This window comes from Thermobia domestica, chromosome 4, assembly GCF_964235325.1.
Source record: "Thermobia domestica chromosome 4, izTheDome1.hap1.1, whole genome shotgun sequence".
In the NCBI taxonomy this organism is placed as follows: domain Eukaryota; kingdom Metazoa; phylum Arthropoda; class Insecta; order Zygentoma; family Lepismatidae; genus Thermobia; species Thermobia domestica.
The window spans coordinates 263,989,401-264,006,011 of NC_137457.1; the positions used below are offsets into that span (position 1 = coordinate 263,989,401).

At 36.9% G+C, this 16,611-nt stretch overlaps 1 protein-coding gene across 3 annotated transcripts in view; it reads left to right on the top strand.

The window, feature by feature from the left end:
- The window catches only part of LOC145684041 (uncharacterized), a 491,127-nt gene that overhangs the window by 249,650 nt on the left and 224,866 nt on the right, over positions 1-16,611 (top strand). Inside the window, exon 2 of one of the 3 annotated variants that reach the window (XM_081755868.1) lies at positions 8,008-8,121. The exons of the other annotated variants lie outside the window; for them this stretch is intronic. Within the exon in view, the coding sequence (XP_081611994.1) occupies positions 8,008-8,121 (114 nt within the window). The remainder of the gene's footprint in view (positions 1-8,007; positions 8,122-16,611) is intronic. 3 annotated transcript variants of the gene reach the window in all.

The following is a 16,611-nucleotide window of genomic DNA, read 5'->3' on the forward strand; positions in this document are numbered from 1 at the left end:
AAGAAAGAGAGTAATAAAGGAATGTGATTATTTGTTCGACTTGAGCATTTATGTATTCATGAAGATGTTCCCGATCATACTCCTAAATCCAGCTTAGTTGTTTCAAATCCATGTAAATATTCACAATATTCCATAGAAGATTCCTGACAGTTATACACATGACTTCCATTGCATTGAGAAAATATGAATAACACCTTGAAATATATAAAACTGTTATTCGTATGTATTAATGGAATGACATAACTTCTAGGATATTGTGCTGAAATATTGGTGGTCGTAAAAGATTGTTTCTGTGGGCCGTTTGTTAGCCTAATGATGTACAGGAAAATTAGTTCCTTTTTATTAGTGGTTTTTGGATACTAAAGAGAATTTTTATAATCTTTGCAGGTGGTGGTTCTGTTGTCTTTTACAGTTGGTTTAATATTTTTAAGTTTGGTCTGCTCTACGTGTACGTACAAAAGTGAATATAAAGGCAGGCAAATGAGCAAAGGATGTGTGTGTATGTGTGTATGTATATGTATGTATAGAATCCGGAAAGCAATCAATATAATAATTTTCCCTACAAAACTTCCTAGAAAGTTTACTAGGTTAACAGATGTTTTTAAGATGCCTAGTTCGTTGTTTCGATCTATATCGTAATTGGTTGAAGAAGTATAGGCAGAATAGGGAATATATCGACGATAGTAAATATTTCACGAAGAAATCTTCCAGGTACTAAAGGATTACGGACAAATTTAAATGTTATGTACAGTATATTCAGAAATTTGGTGAACAAACTCTGGAAAATCAGCAGCCCCAGTACCAAATGGAAAAAAGAAATTAATAAATATGTCCAAAAACGCCTACTTTCAGAATAAGCCGCTAAAATTGTGAAACATCGTTTTAAGACGACTTGGCTTGAAAACTAGAGGACCCATCACAGACAACTCAAGGAATTGCACAGAAGATGATGTGTTCTCTGTCTAAATATCGAAAAGTTTTATAGTCCTCAGGTACCGGGAGACTAAATAAAAGAAGTTAGGGAACGAGAATACGTTTTCAAGTACTAATTGGGCATTCAGTCTCGCCGGTACGGAATGATTCTGAAACATGGATGTTTAGATAGATCGCATACTGGTTCCTGAATAAATTGTTAATTTTTATTAGAACTTTTTCTCTTTTACTCTATATAAAGGAATCACCTCCCGAAGTATGGTCACCGAATTTCTAAACATACTGTGTATATACTTTAAAAAATGTGAAAAAGTAAGGAGAGGGACTGTCCTGAAATGAACTAAGTTTTCACTCGAAAGAGACTCCATTATTCCTCGCCCCTCTTCCTCACAGATATAATGATCAGGTCCCGCAGTACTTTTATTTTGTGTTCCAGGTATGCGGGATTTTTTTAAAGCATATAAATACGTGTTATAATGTCAGAACCCTGTGGCAGATTTGAACAAAATAAATAACACTTCATTTATCGTCGAGAAACCGTGCGTGAGACGATTAAATAAGAATGTAAGGATTCCACAGAAAATTCTAAATACATCATTATATAATTCTGCTTTATGCTTTTTAGAATTATATAATATGCCTATGATGACTCATTTAAATGTAGGAGTTTTTTTTAATGTTTTAGCGTTTTCAGTGTTGCTTCACAAAGAATGTTCCACACGGTGAAGAACGATAAATCAGGAAGTAATATAATACATTTTCAATTATGTCTATTAGAGCGACTTTCATGTTGTTAATGATTTTTACCTCTAAGACGAGTCATTATTTCTTTCTAAGCTATAAATGATTGACATTGCACGCAAAAGGTCAATTGCCGTTCTTTCTTATGCGTACCTTTTTAACACCTTCAAAATTTTCAGTTTTTGTATGTGTTAACGTGCGTTGTTTCCTTTCTGTGGTAGGAGGTTTACCTAATATATATATAAGGTTCTAACAATATTTATGATCATTAGATGCTACAAATATGCAAATATGGTACAGAGAGAGGGGGGAAAGGGGGAATAAGCTATATTTAGAAACGTAAAGTCCATTTTTATGACTAAAATGGACATTTATATCCAGTCATATGATTTTTTTTTTAATAGTCGTATGAATAAAAATAGAAGCGAAGGGTTCTTGTAAGAAAATACGTTAATGATTAAGCTAGGAGCCGAGTTGGCGTGGCGTTCTCAACGCTGTTATACGGGAGTCTGATTCAGTCCATATGCTATATGTTCTTAGGAAAGTCGAATGTCGCGATATTCGCCATTAATCTTTGGAAGTTTAATAGTAGCGTGTCACGAGCTCATTAGTGTATGTCGATTTGGCTGTCGCGTAGTATAGTCATACTTGCGGAAGCTTTATACTAACCTCGGTGGATCGTTAAATGGAATTGACTGAACAAAGAGAGACTGTCAATTTCAGGTCCAATAAGTAACATGAGATGAGAAAATACCTCCCTCGGATGTAATATGCAGTTTCAAGAAGAGTAGAAAATATTCTGTACGAATAACTTTAATACAAAATGAGTTTTAAGTCTTGTGATGTTGTGGTACACAACATACTTCTTTTAATTACATCTACAATGAAAGCTGGTTAACATTCAAAGTACAGCCCCTCACTTTGGATTGCCTGCACCCACCTTGCTGTAATTCGTCGATTCCACATCGATAACACGTCCTTACGGGCAGAGAAGTCAGTCACTGCTGTTCCAGCTTCTTGCTGGTTGGTTAATCATCATGATTTCAGGAAGTGGGCTATGGACCGAAACAGGTAGTAATCTGAAGAGGCAAGGACAAGACTATATGCCGAGTTTGGCATGAGATCGATATCATCAAGCTCCTGAAGTTCTTCCACCCAACAGTTGTTTTGCGTTATCATGTTGCAGCAGGACATGCTTTCGGTTCACCAATGCAGAATATTTTTGGTGTAGCGCAGCTTACATCCACCCCAACCGTTTGAAATGAAGGTCGACATTGACATTGATTGTATGACCGTTGGAACGAACTCAAAGTGAATTACCCCTCGTAATTCCACCACACACAGAACATAACTTTATGCTCGAAACGCTGTTTGACGATAGGTTCTTGAAGTTGGTCCGTGCTTAATTACTGTTTTTGCACATTCGAATTTAAAATTATGGCATGTGACAATTCGCTTGAGGAAACGCACATCACGGGAATTTTATAGCAGTTGTCAGCACACATCGCTATCCTCTGGGCCTGAGGTGGTGTTAGTTATGTGGCATAATGCGACAGCTCCTGATGGATTTCCTGACTTAGTGAAGGTAATGCACTACATTGAACTGGGACATTGTCATATGGTTTGATAATCTAGTGTGCGGTGGATGGATTTTCTTTAACAGCGTGTTGTATGACCTTAGAATCTGTTACCGCGGGCCGCCGGACCTTAGCTGATCTTCGATAGTTCAACAATCTGCACGAAATCTGTGGAACCAACGAGTTGTGCCCTGCTGTGGTTCACTACAACTTTCCCTTTCGCATGACAAATATTTTGGGTTGCTGTTACAGCGTTATGTCCGAATTCGAACTCATACAATGACGTATCAGACGTTTAGCACTCTTCGTTTCTGCCACTAAGAACTGATTGAAGATACTGAGTTGCGGCCCTTGTGTTGAATAGTCCGCTTGCTATACTACCTGTAGGGTCAGTTTGACCCTGTACTTTCATTTGAGCACGGCGTATACGCGCGCCTGTTGTTGAGTTGTTGAAACATAGCAAGGCTTATGACTTACCTTTGTAGTTATGCTCGCCCGGGATTGAGTTAGCTTAACTTCTTCCACTTAACATATTTAAGTGAAAGATAGCTTAAAACGAGCTTGCAATCAAGGAGTAATTTCGTCTTAGTTTACCTTTTGAGATACACAGTGACCAGGGCTTTCCATTTCTTCTTCTTCGTATAATTATTTATTATTAGATAATTATGTATTGCGAAAATAAAATTATTTTTCATATGTAGATTCGTTTACATCAAGATTCTTTACGTGGAAACAGCTGTGGTAGTCATCAACATAAATATTTCCTAAGTGAATGCTTATCAGTAACTTCGCAGCGATTCAATGAATTATTTCGCTTCCTTTAATGCAGAGAGAACGTCGTTCTCTGCCCACCACTGAAAATTGTGTTCCAGTTGGTCAGTCGTTCGGAAATTATGACGAAAAACCATATAGCGTTTGTGTAGACCTTAAACTAATTTTGTGATTGTACAACGTAATGCCGACATAATTTACTGTAGTAAATGATGTTTCAGCAAGTTTTTAATTTTTAAATTGTTATTGCAAAGGAGAATAAAATGATTGAGTGCTGTACAGCGTAATTGTTCTGGCGGATGCTTTTATCAGTAATCACACGAGCCAGCAGTATAAGGTGGCTTAATTTATACTATTTTGCTTATTAACTGCTTAGCAAGTTGAAGATTAGTGCCTTTAAATGAGCCTTGCTTGTATGCTTTCCATGTATGACGACTTGTTACAACTTCGCTTTTTTGCTTTTTTGTACATCAGGATAAACTGCAAAAAACCCACTGTATATTGTAAAACATAAATTGCTTTGTGCTCTTATAAAAATGTTTAACTCTGCTAATTTTCGAAATACATTATTCCTTAATGATACATCGAAGAGGAGAAGTATTCCAATATGAATGAATGTGAAGGAACAGCATTGATATGTTATAGCGTGTTTCTCAGTCGTTTTGATCCAAAATGTAATAGCAGCTTAGCATCAGAATTCGTAGTCAAAACCTACTTTTCGAAAGTCTTGAAAATACTAATTGAATGGAACAGTGGATCCTATTTTTCAGATAGCCAAGAATTTTTCACCCCTGCCTGATGCCAAAATTTACTACAGAAGGTGGAGTTTACAGGTCTTCACTGCACATCCTAACCGCCCACTTTTGTGAATTTTAGTGAATAAAGACAGTGGACATAAAAGGAATCCGTGTGTATTATATAACCGTAATTTAGCTTACTGTTTGTGTTCGGATACAAATGGACTATGTCCAACATGTTTCAAAAGAAATCAAATGTCAATTTTTTTATATTCAGACTTAAACATTTTCATCAGTGAGCGTGTGTGTTCCCAGATTCAATTCTTGGTGGTGCTGCTTAGCTTCGTAACAGTTGGAGAACTTATTAAATTACGAGATAGCAAACTCCAATCTAGAAGATCAGAAGTACTGATGCAGGGAGTCGATTGTGGCTATCCATGAAGCTGAACGCTTTTACTCTCTGAAGATTGCCGTGCAGTCGCAAACCAACTGGGGTAGTACTTCAGAGAGAGTTTTCTGGTGTTTCCCTATCATATTTGAATGTATGTAGCCGTCGTTGGGTTTGATTCATTCCTGTTAGCCTTATGTTAGTCCAAATATAACATGACCTCAAACTTTTAAAACAGATTATTTTGTGTAAATATGTAAATACCCAACATACTGTATATCACATATTGAAAATACAAAGGGCACTAGAAAAGTTTTGCAATTCGACCTTATTTCTTATACTTTTTCAAGGTACTTTCCACCACACAGCACACACTTGACTGGTCTTCGGAACCAGTCATCGAAGAAACTCTGCCATCTTTCGGCAAAGATTTGGGCGCACTCGTCGTCCCAAGCCCACTTCCGGGCGTCATCACTTGTAAAACGCCTTCTTTTCATTCTGCTCTTCACCCGGGGGACCAGCGCGAAGTCACAGAGAGCGTGATCTGGACTATATGCAGAGTACTCTAACAGTTTTAGTCTAATGCTGGTCAAATACTCGGAGCAAATTTTTGAACGGTGTGCTGGAGTAGTGAAGAAACCATGTGTCCATCCTTGAGTTTGGCGCAACTGTAGAGCTGTAAGAACTTTAGGCAGATTTCCTCGGTATACCACTTTCTTGTGACTGTCTTCTGTGTTTCTAAGACAACTCACTCGATAATTCCTCGCACACTAAAAACTAGCGCCACCATTCTTTTCTTCACTGATGTAGACTTCCGAACAGCCACGGAGGTCTCCTTATCTTCGAACACCCACACTTTGTTTTGAGCCTTGGTCGGGACATCATAGTAATAGAGCCAGTTTCATCACCAGTCACAGTACTGTTCACAGGGGAAGATTTCCATTTAATTTTTTTTTTCAATATTTCACGGCACCATGAAACACGTTGTGCCATCTGCTCGTCGATCAAGTCATGTGGTACCCAAAGGGTAAGCTTTCTAACTCGAAGGTGATCGCAGAGAATAGCATGTACTGCTCGGTGCATTAATGCTTAAGCGTACCTCTATTTAATGGTATGTAACCTGTCTGTGTCAAGCATTTTCCTTACTGCAGCAATGTTTAGTTCAGTCGGCAGATGAAAATGACCGACCTGACCTTGGAGTGTCATCAAGGCTGAAATTTCCATTTTGAAACTCTCGGTACCACCTAAATATCGTTGCACGATTAGGACAATCCTCTCCAAGCACAGGAGTTATTTCCTCTAAACACTAACCAACACTTAACCTACGTGCAAAATTGTAGCGCAAAATTGCCTGGTTTCCAGTTTTTGACCATATCTCATTCTCTCTTCACTAACACAGCTGAAAATCAACTGACACTGAGACAATGACTAGAGCTTCTACAGTGCAAGTTTGGACGTGTCTAAATACATGCTAAGTTGCAAACTCCTGTGATGATCCCTTCTGTTCTATTGCAAAACTTTTCTAGTGCCCTTTGTATAGAAAAATTTACAAATTAAAAGTTTGTAGTCCCAACCTTCAGCTCTATCATCTCTTTCTTCTGCCATTTTATCCTCTGAAGTGGGATTAGATTCTTCCTTACATCGATTATCATTCCCTTAAATGTCAATACATCCATATTGTCAGTTTTTTATTTTATTTTATTTTATTTTATGTATGTATATATATATATATATATATATATATATATATATATATATATATATATATATATATATATATATATATAATTATTATTAACCTTTAACATTGACTCACTGCTAATCCTGTTTTGTTCTGTAGTGATCCACTGAGCCAGAATTACTGAATTAGTTCCTTCGGTTTTCCTGTTGGTATCAGTGTATGGTCATCTTTCAGTAATTAGTTGTTCTATTCCTGGCTTAGATTGCTCTTTAAAGAGTTTATTGACAACAAGTACTTGAACCTGAGGTGTAATCTGTCCAGAGATCATGATCAAGTCAGTGTTCACTTCTGGTTTTTGATTTTATGTCATGTGGCCTTGAAAAGAATCAATATTCATTCCTTCTTCAAAAGACACTTGAACAAGTTTTTTAAATATTTTTTTTAGAATCTAGAGCTAGCGACACAGTCCTGAGTTTTTCCTCTTTTTAGGTTAAAAGAGCTAGGCTGCTATTACAACACGAGTATATATATATATATATATATATATATATATATATATATATATATATATATATATATATATATATAATAGTAATACCAAGACTATCGTCCTATACATATTCGGACCAATTGCGGTAAAATTTCTAAGTTCCCAAACGTCATGACTGACTGCAGAAAGTTCATGTATAGGATTGATTTCACTAATAGTGTATGCTGATTACCTCGCATTAGCTGAGAAACAAAAGCTATGGACAAACTATTTTGTTTTCTGGTATCATTCATATTCGAGAAGTACGCCAAACGCTAGACAAAGATGGGAAATTGTATTTTGTCCTTGAAAGCATACATATTAACAGGTTTGTTAAGCTCGTACTGCACAGCTTCTGTTATGTTCTTTTTAAATCAAGCTCTTTGTTCTGCACAAGATTTCCTAGAGTATTTGCCATATTTTTCACCTTTCTGCCTGATCAATGAAAGTAATTTTTTTTAAGTGCTTGTGTAATGTATAGGTCTATACGTATTTTCAACATCTTTTTGTATAATGATTTTTCCTGTATAATGATGTAACAAATTTGCATGCTTAATGAGAAGTAGTAGTTACCTTGTCAACAGTTAAGTCCTTCTCGTGCCTGTCCCTATCCATCTCATGGTTTTTCTTTTTTCTAAATTCTCCTCTAGTTTTTGTGGTCTGGCGCGAGCCCTAGCCTCAAGTAGGCACATAGGCTGTCCCGAGTCGAACCAGTGTCGAGCCACCTCACCCATGCCAACTAGCGGCGAGGCTGAGAAATTCAGGTAGGGGCTCTTGTTAAAACGCATGGGGTTTTTAATGATAATTGCGTGTGTACGTTTTGTCCTTCAACTACCTAAGCTGTACCTTTTGTGTAGTCTTTTATCTTGATGCATGTTGAGTTCTTGTACCCGACTGTAGTATTTTCAGATTTTAGCAGTTGCATCATCTTTGACCAAGACGTACATATTAGGACTTGAAACTCAGCCTACCCTTTTCCATAGCATGGTTTATGATATACGTAAACCACGTCCTCTGTAGTACACTGAGTATGTATCTATCGTTTCTGTATTTTAACGTAGGTTCGTAGCAATTTTGAAGAATACTTGAGCACTAATTAGTAAATTGTGTATCACCATCTTTAGTGTATTCAGTAAATCCAGTTGAACCTAACCCCCATGTTTCAGTTTTGTCATAGATATTAATTTAATGTAACATGTTATCACTTTGTAGTACAGTTTAACATACTTGTTTTACTAGTTTTAGATGCAACATTGTACACTGGCACAATAGGTTAGACATTGTGTTTTTTCGTAATGTATCATTTTTATTGATCTTAACCGTGATGAGTATTGAAATATTTCAGTTTGGCGTCCGATGATTATGCCCTTTAAACTAAGGGAGAAGAATGACTAAATCAAGTGAATTATGATGAAAGAATCTGTGGAATGACAATGTGAAAGGAAACTGGAGTACCCAGAGAAAACTCACGGACATGATGTCCACCACAAACTTACTTGGTCAGGGATCAAACCAGGGACCCCATGCACCAGAGGTGGTAAGCGCTTTACCACTAAATTACCGTGTTCTCCGAGTATTGAGAAACAGAACAAGTCTAATTTTGTTTTCCCTTCTTTTCTTCGTGTGTTGTTTGTTTGTTTTACTGTTAAATATTATAATCAAATAGTTTCTATTTTATTTGATGTAGTTACTACAATCACAGTACAACCTCCGTCCAGATAGTTCGGTGAATGATGTTATGCTGCTTACAGTGTGTCACCGCCGCATCCCGTGCCAAACAAGTGAAGACATGTCTGAACAAATTCCCGAGCGGGAGCGCTGCGAGTGCTTATTGTGTGTAAACAGGTGTAGTGCACACAGTCGAAACCAAATAATATGGATACCAAAATAGAGCAGCGAACGAATTTGCTGTTCTGTTTCAAACGTGGAATGCTGACAATAATTTACAAAGAACGTGCTGTCACTTTGAAAGTGTATTTGAGTGGTTTAAACCTTTCCGAGAAGGGCGGGACAACGTGAAAGACTCTTCCCGAACTATCCGGCCTGCAACTGCACGCACCCCGGACAACGCGCAGAAAGTAAAGGAACTTTTAGCCCAGGATCGTCGTGTGACAGTGCTATTGATAGCGGAGGAATTGGAAATTGATCGTGAGAGGCCCACCTCACAGTGAACCAGGATTTGAGTAAACATAAACTTTGCTCCCAACTCGTGCTCCATACTGTCACGCCGAAACAAATGAAACTTTGGTGACGCATGTGGAAACCTCATCGACATGATGGATCGGGACCCAGATCTCCTGAAAACCATCGTCACAGACGACGAGATCTGATGCCTGAGGTACGATTCCGAAAGTATGAAGTGGCGGGGTCCAGGGTAACCGAACAGCAAGAAGGTGCGAAGTGAGAGGTCTCGCATCAAGACAATGCTCGTGTTGTTCTTCGACTTGGAGGGTCTCATCCATAAAATTCCTCCCTGAGGGCACCAGTTAAATGTCACTATATACGTGGAAATACTGAAACGTCTGCTGCAACGATTGAACCGGGTACGCCAAGCAATGCGACTAAATCCTGCTCCACGACAATGCCCGGCCACATATTGCCTTTCTGGTGTAGCAGTCCCTTCTCAACAGGGGAATTGTGTCAGTCACCCACCCTACTCCCCAGACTTGTCTCCCCGAACTTTTTCTTATTCCTCAAATTGTAATCAGTCCTGAAGGGCATGACGTTTTCAGATATCCAACGTAATGTTACCCAGCTGAAGGCCATTCCTAAAAACGAGTACACCAGGAGTTCTACAGCCGTCTCCAGAAGTGCATTACCATCAACGAGGATTACTTCGAAGCACCGTAACTGCTGCTTCTTGCAAGACAACACTCAGTTCGAAATATAGACACCTTCACCGAACTTTCTGGACAGGTTATAAAACAACTTGCGTATTTAGATTACTGTGGTGCGTGTTCATATTATGCGGAATATATCCATCAGCACTTTCAGCTAATGAGCGTGACCCATCCGTATTGCTCCACCATATGGGGTAGTCATCTCTCTGCTCGAAATTTGCTAAGTAGCATGAACGAGTAATAACTTACGTTTCAGAATATGCAGGTTACTTTACTCATGCTGTAATCCATATTGTTGCTTATATTAGTAATATTGTCCGTGAACTGTAAAATCAGCGGTTGAAATATCAAAGTCGTGTGTACGCACTGCGCAGGCGCTCTCTCTGCTGCTCCCGAATGTTACTTCAATACTTAGTAAAATATGCACAGGAATATATCATCTTTGATTTCATATTTATTAATTTAAAGTCACATCAGCTGCTAATACTATAATAATAAGTTACTGTTCAGTTTCTGTGTCTAATTACTACACAACATAAGTTTAAAAGTTATTTCTATACAAAAATTTCAACATCAGTCTTATTAAATAATTGTCAAATTGAAATATAGCATATATTGTAAGGCATAAAGTATATTCTAATAATTATGTACGTTCCATTTCACTTAGGGAATCCACTGCACATACACTATCACATTCTTCATACACACGTGCAATAGAATAAGACAACAATGTATCATATGTTACTTTGTTTATGGGAGGATTAAAAACGTACTCGAAATATTTTAAATAGCACCCCTTCTATTCTTGTAAAAATAACTCAGATCAGTTGCATGCACGGGCACCGATCCTGGGAGGGGGCGTCATTCCCAAACTTTTCTTGGGCCCCCTGAATCTAGATATTTTTATTTGAAGTTTTGCGGGGACGTCTAATCCTCCAACTGCCCAAAGTTATACAGAAATCGGCGCTGATCATTGTATACACTACAACGACGGTCTGTGTTTTAGGTGTGTTTTGTCGACCATCCATTCCTTTTTCTTCTGGCTTCTTCGTTAGATAGCGTACGCGCCCACGGCGCAGAAGACTCGCATTCAAATACTGGCTGTAGCTCATGTGGTTCGGATTCCACGTTAAGCTGTATGTCCATGTTTCATATAATCTCACTGCTGAAAGGGGTGCTAAACTCAAATTCAATTTAATCCCATTCCTTCTTCACTTGACTATAAGAAATTAAAAGAAAGATTGAGTGAAGATATTTATAGCTATTATGGAAATCGACTGCTGATAGTTTTAATTGAGTGCAGCTGTTTGTTAATTCGAGAAGATAGCGATGGAAGTATGTTTGCTTTCTCATGTTAAGTAGAAGTTTCCTCCTATATGCTCAGTGTTACTAGAAGTAGTTGCAACACTCATGAAACCACCACTGGTTAGTATGACGAATGGGTAAGCGTTTATATGTAGAAAAAGGTGGAAAAATATTTCATCCCAAGTAGCTTCTGAGATGAGTGGGAGTACTTTAAATTCCACATTGAGCTATTTGTACAAAAATGTATGTATGTACTTCGATGGGCTTAGTGGAAAGAATGATTTGTAATGGCATGTTTAATCCTCTGCTTGGAAGCTTCAAAAACCTCATTAACTATATGAATTTTCGTGTGTGATTGTGGAGTTTTGAAAGACGTCATAAATGTTTATTTTTATTGGTTCCCACAGACACGGTGCTAATGGATTAAAAATTGGAAAATCTCCGAAACAGGCATGACTGCTGTGGAACCGTCAAGCAAAAGAACATTTTTGTCCTGTACGTAAAATAAAACGTTATCCGGAGTGATGCCAATTTAGCCTATTTGGAGAGGCATTTAGTCATACAAGTCTACGAAGTGCTTATAGGCTTAAATAGAGCGTATTTATGAAACTGTTTTGCCATTTTAGGCACTTTTATTAGCGTTAAATTAATTTTAAAAATACTTTTTATTTGGAAACAAAGTGTAATTTTTAAAAATTAGCCTTTGTTCTTATATATTAGCTATCGTATTAATCTATTTCTCTAGACAGAGGGCGTTTTATTAGGCAACAAACACTTGTTTTTCATTCTTCTTCAGTCTCCTCACCCGCAGATTTTCAACAACTTAACAATACTTGTCGACTGAGAAAGAATTTTAATGTCGCTCCCGTAACGGCTCCGTTTCCTACATTTTAATTATTGTACTTTTTGCATTTTATTGCAAGAGTGAAAGTTTTCTAATTTAGTAAACTGTTCGGTTTTTCAAGCCACACAGATTGTTTTTGTTTATTAAAGGAAACGAATAGAATATATAATTAGCTTGAAAATTCAGTGCAATCATGATGATTCATGTGGATATACGGAGAAATAAGAAGTGTTTGTAAGGATTATGACCTGCCAAAAGAAGTACTACTGAGAATTGGAACAGTGGCAGTCTGCACAAACACAATCCACAATCCAACGATGGTGCATCCACTTCCAGCGCCTGGGCTAGCTGATGTCTTATTTCAATTCAACTGATAATATGACTGTTGACTTTCACAGATCAGATGAGTTGTTGATGGATTTTATTGTAATTTAAAGTCACGTAAGTTGCTTGTTAGTCTTCAGCGAATAAAATTCAACATTTTAAATTTTGTGACTCACTCACAATCCTACACACAAAAAACGAATTTAAAAATCGACAATGTGGGTTATAGGTTAGCAGTTCAAAATCTAGCCTCTTTATTATTATTATTATTATTATTATTATTATTATTATTATTATTATTATTATTATTATTATTATTATTATTTAACCTTAACCTGGTTATGCGTGGTGCAGTCAGTGAACATTCCATTTCAGCATTGACACGTTAATTCGGAATTGCAAAAAATTCACAGGAAACTGTGTATTTTTACTCAACTTTTAACTTTGAATATTTCGAATTGTTAAATTACATATTGTGGCATTAGTTGCCGGTTCCAATAGAAAATAAATCCCTTTCCACGTGTTTGAATTTTATTTTATATTTTGTTTTGTTTTATTGTCTTATTTTTGGCGTATTTGTACTAGTGGTGGGCACAAAAAACAACTTTTTCGGTTTCCGGTTTTTGAATATTTTCAGAGCAGTTTTTCGCCGAAACCGGTTTCGGTTTTCTCCAAACCAGTTCGGATTTTACCTTAACCGGTTTCGGTTTTCTGTATATACAAGGATACAGGCGAAGCATAGAGCCCGTTTCTCTTTGTTCACCAGCGTTCTTGTCCTTTGTTCATTGGAGCTAGTTTTCTCAGTTTTTCCAGCGTTCGTGTGTTTATATATATAATGTATGTGTGTGTGTATTTATATCGGTGAAAAAACGAACAGTTTTTTTGGAGAAAACCGGAATGTCTGTTTTTCTAGAAATCGGTTTCCGGTTTTTATGAAAACCGGTTTTGCGCATCCCTAATTTGTACCCGGACCTCATTTTATATTGAATTTTTAATGCACACAATGTTTTGTCCATTGGCCTTCCAGAAATAATAAAATAAGTCTTCCTTCTGACGTCTCCATTACACAACCGCAATCCATCCATCTATCCAGTAGAAGCTCATGTTATTTTAAATATATTACAAGGAGAGAGAAATATGTATCAATATTCATATAGTAAACTCTGATGTTGTTTGTGTCTGCTAATAAGTAGAAACTTAAAGTATCACGTACTATTATATAAGAAAAGGATTTACATACTCAAGGTTTTATGAGGAAAACTTTTTGGTATTTAATTCTTATGAGTTTCCCCTTTGCACAGTCTTTTACGTCAAATTAGTTTTATTGTTTCATACACGTGCTGGGAACGACATAAGTAATTATATATCCATTGAATTAGCTTTGGTAATTAGATACACATAAATTTGTTTAGTTTTGCCTGTTTTTAAAAGGTAGAAATAGGATGGGATCGTTCACGGGCATCTTCCACAGTGATCATACAGGGTGGACCATTTATCTTAAAATAAATATCGATAGGGGACATCATTCCACACACTGTGAAATAACACCATATTAACAGGTTGCCAACGCAAGATAAAGTTGCATTTTCAAATGGCAATACGCCATATTATAACGTATTTCATATATAAATATTAAACCAGAATTTAAAATACCATACTTTGTGTCCAGTGTTGCAAATTAAGTACGCTACAGTATTGCAAACGTCTTTTTACAAACAAAATTTGCAGGCTTTTACAACAGTAAGAACGCAGATGAAGTGGACGTGACAATACATGTTCAAAAAGTACCTTAGTATCGATTACTGTAATCATTATATTACGTAATTCGAATGAGTAGAAAGAGTTATGAAGGATTGACATTTTTTCAAAATTGTTGTTTCGAGAAACTTGCTAGATAAGTATCACACCCATTCACGTAGATGGTTTGTATGTAGCAGTTCCTTGATATATTCGTCTTCTATCCAGAACCCGAATGTTGAGACCAAAACTTATGGTGTGCTGCAACTCTATGTACAGTACCTACAGCACAAAGTTTTGTTCTAGCATGTCAGTAAATGTTCTTTGTAATGTTATCACTCAAGAAGAGTGAATCTGCGTTGACGCACATCACACAAACACCTTATGAGTATTTTTTTTTTTTTTTAAGTTTAATATTTCACATTTAAGCACCGAGGGTAGGGGACACTAAATAATAGCGGAATGAAAAAAAAAATGGAAAGAAACGGAATAATCCCGAGAAATCCCACGCAGACGTTGTCTACTGTGTTGGGAAACAGATTTTGCAAGAAAAAAAATGGATAAGATAATCTAATATGTACTAAGAAGAAGAACTATTAAAATGTTTTTTGAGAAAACAACCTTGCCTAAGGGACAAGAGAGTAGTAATTGACGTACTTCTACACAGCAGAGGACTTGCCGCCGCTGTGTATATTTTATTACGTGTCTCTGTGATCTTTTGCGCTGGCGCCATTACTGTCTGACCGTAGTGCGAGTTCCCTTTATACTTTTACCGCCTGCTTTATATATTTTATTACGTATGTGATTTTTTGCTGTAGCCATTATTGTTGGAATTAATTGCGACTTCCTTTTATACTTTTACAGCTTGTTTTGTATAGCTTATTACGTATGTGTGATTTTTCCGCTGGCGCCATTACTGTCTGACCGTAGTGCGAGTTCCCTTTATACTTTTACCGCTCGCTTTGTATATTTTATTACGTATGTGTGATTTTTCCGCTGGCGCCCTTACTGTTTGGTTATGCTTTGACTTCCCTTTATACTTTTACCGCTTGCTTTTTATATTTTATTACGTATGTGTAACCTTTGCGCTGGCGCCATTACTGTTGCGAGTTTTGCACACCCGATTTGTATATTTGCTGCTTGGTAGCCGTGGACGTTAATGGTATTTTTCGGCACGCTTTGTATATATATTTATTATTGTGACTTAAGTAAGAAGAGAAAGTTTACGCACCTTTGATGACACGGCCGCTATTTTGTTGGCTATTTCCTGGTTGTTTGTTGTTGCAGTTGTATATAATTTATGTCCATATCGCAGTGTTGTTTGTAATGAGAATAATTACACTGATTTTTCCATAAATAGGTAAATTTTTCTTTTAGGGATGTTTTGTAGTGTTGCAGCGAAAACTAATTAGATTGTTGTTGACTTTAGTTTAGCGTTTCTTTTAGCAGTGAGGTTATATGAGACGTGGACATACTGATTAACGTGGAATCCGAACCACATGAGCTTCCGCCGGGAATAGAACCCGGGCTGACCACGCCAAAGTTGCGTACGTTAACCGATTAGCCAGGGAGGAGCTCTACAGTGATTAGACTACGTATAGTTACCTATAATATAATTTTTACGTAATGAGACCAAGCCCTAATTATGAATTATACTTTAATTTTTACTAGATTAATTATGAATTTACCTTGAACATTCTTTTATTTATATAATTGGAAATGATCAATATTAATTAACCTATAATACTTATTATATGTATATACTTACGTATGAAGAATTGAGCGTTGCCGATTGTGGTTTTGATGGACGGATTTGTTTTTCCAATATGGCGGCGTTGCGTGATTGTTGAACAGAGGTTCCTCCATAGTAGGACTCTGAAATGCGAATGCGCGCGTTTTGCTTGCATTGTCGTATAGATTGATGGTAATTAAAATTGTGAAGAATTTGGCTGGGCGAAGTTGCATAGTTTAACATATTATTGCATTATGTGATTAATTTATATTATTTTTTGTTTTAGCATGTACTTAATTATTATAAAATTGAAATAATAATAATAGATAACGAGACATTTTGATAAAGAAAGCGGAACCCCACAGTACTACGATATGTACAACTGTGCTACCATCTATTGGCAATAATTACAACTTTATTTAACAGCCACGTTATATGGGAGACTGATACAGAATGAAGGGGGAGACTTAAG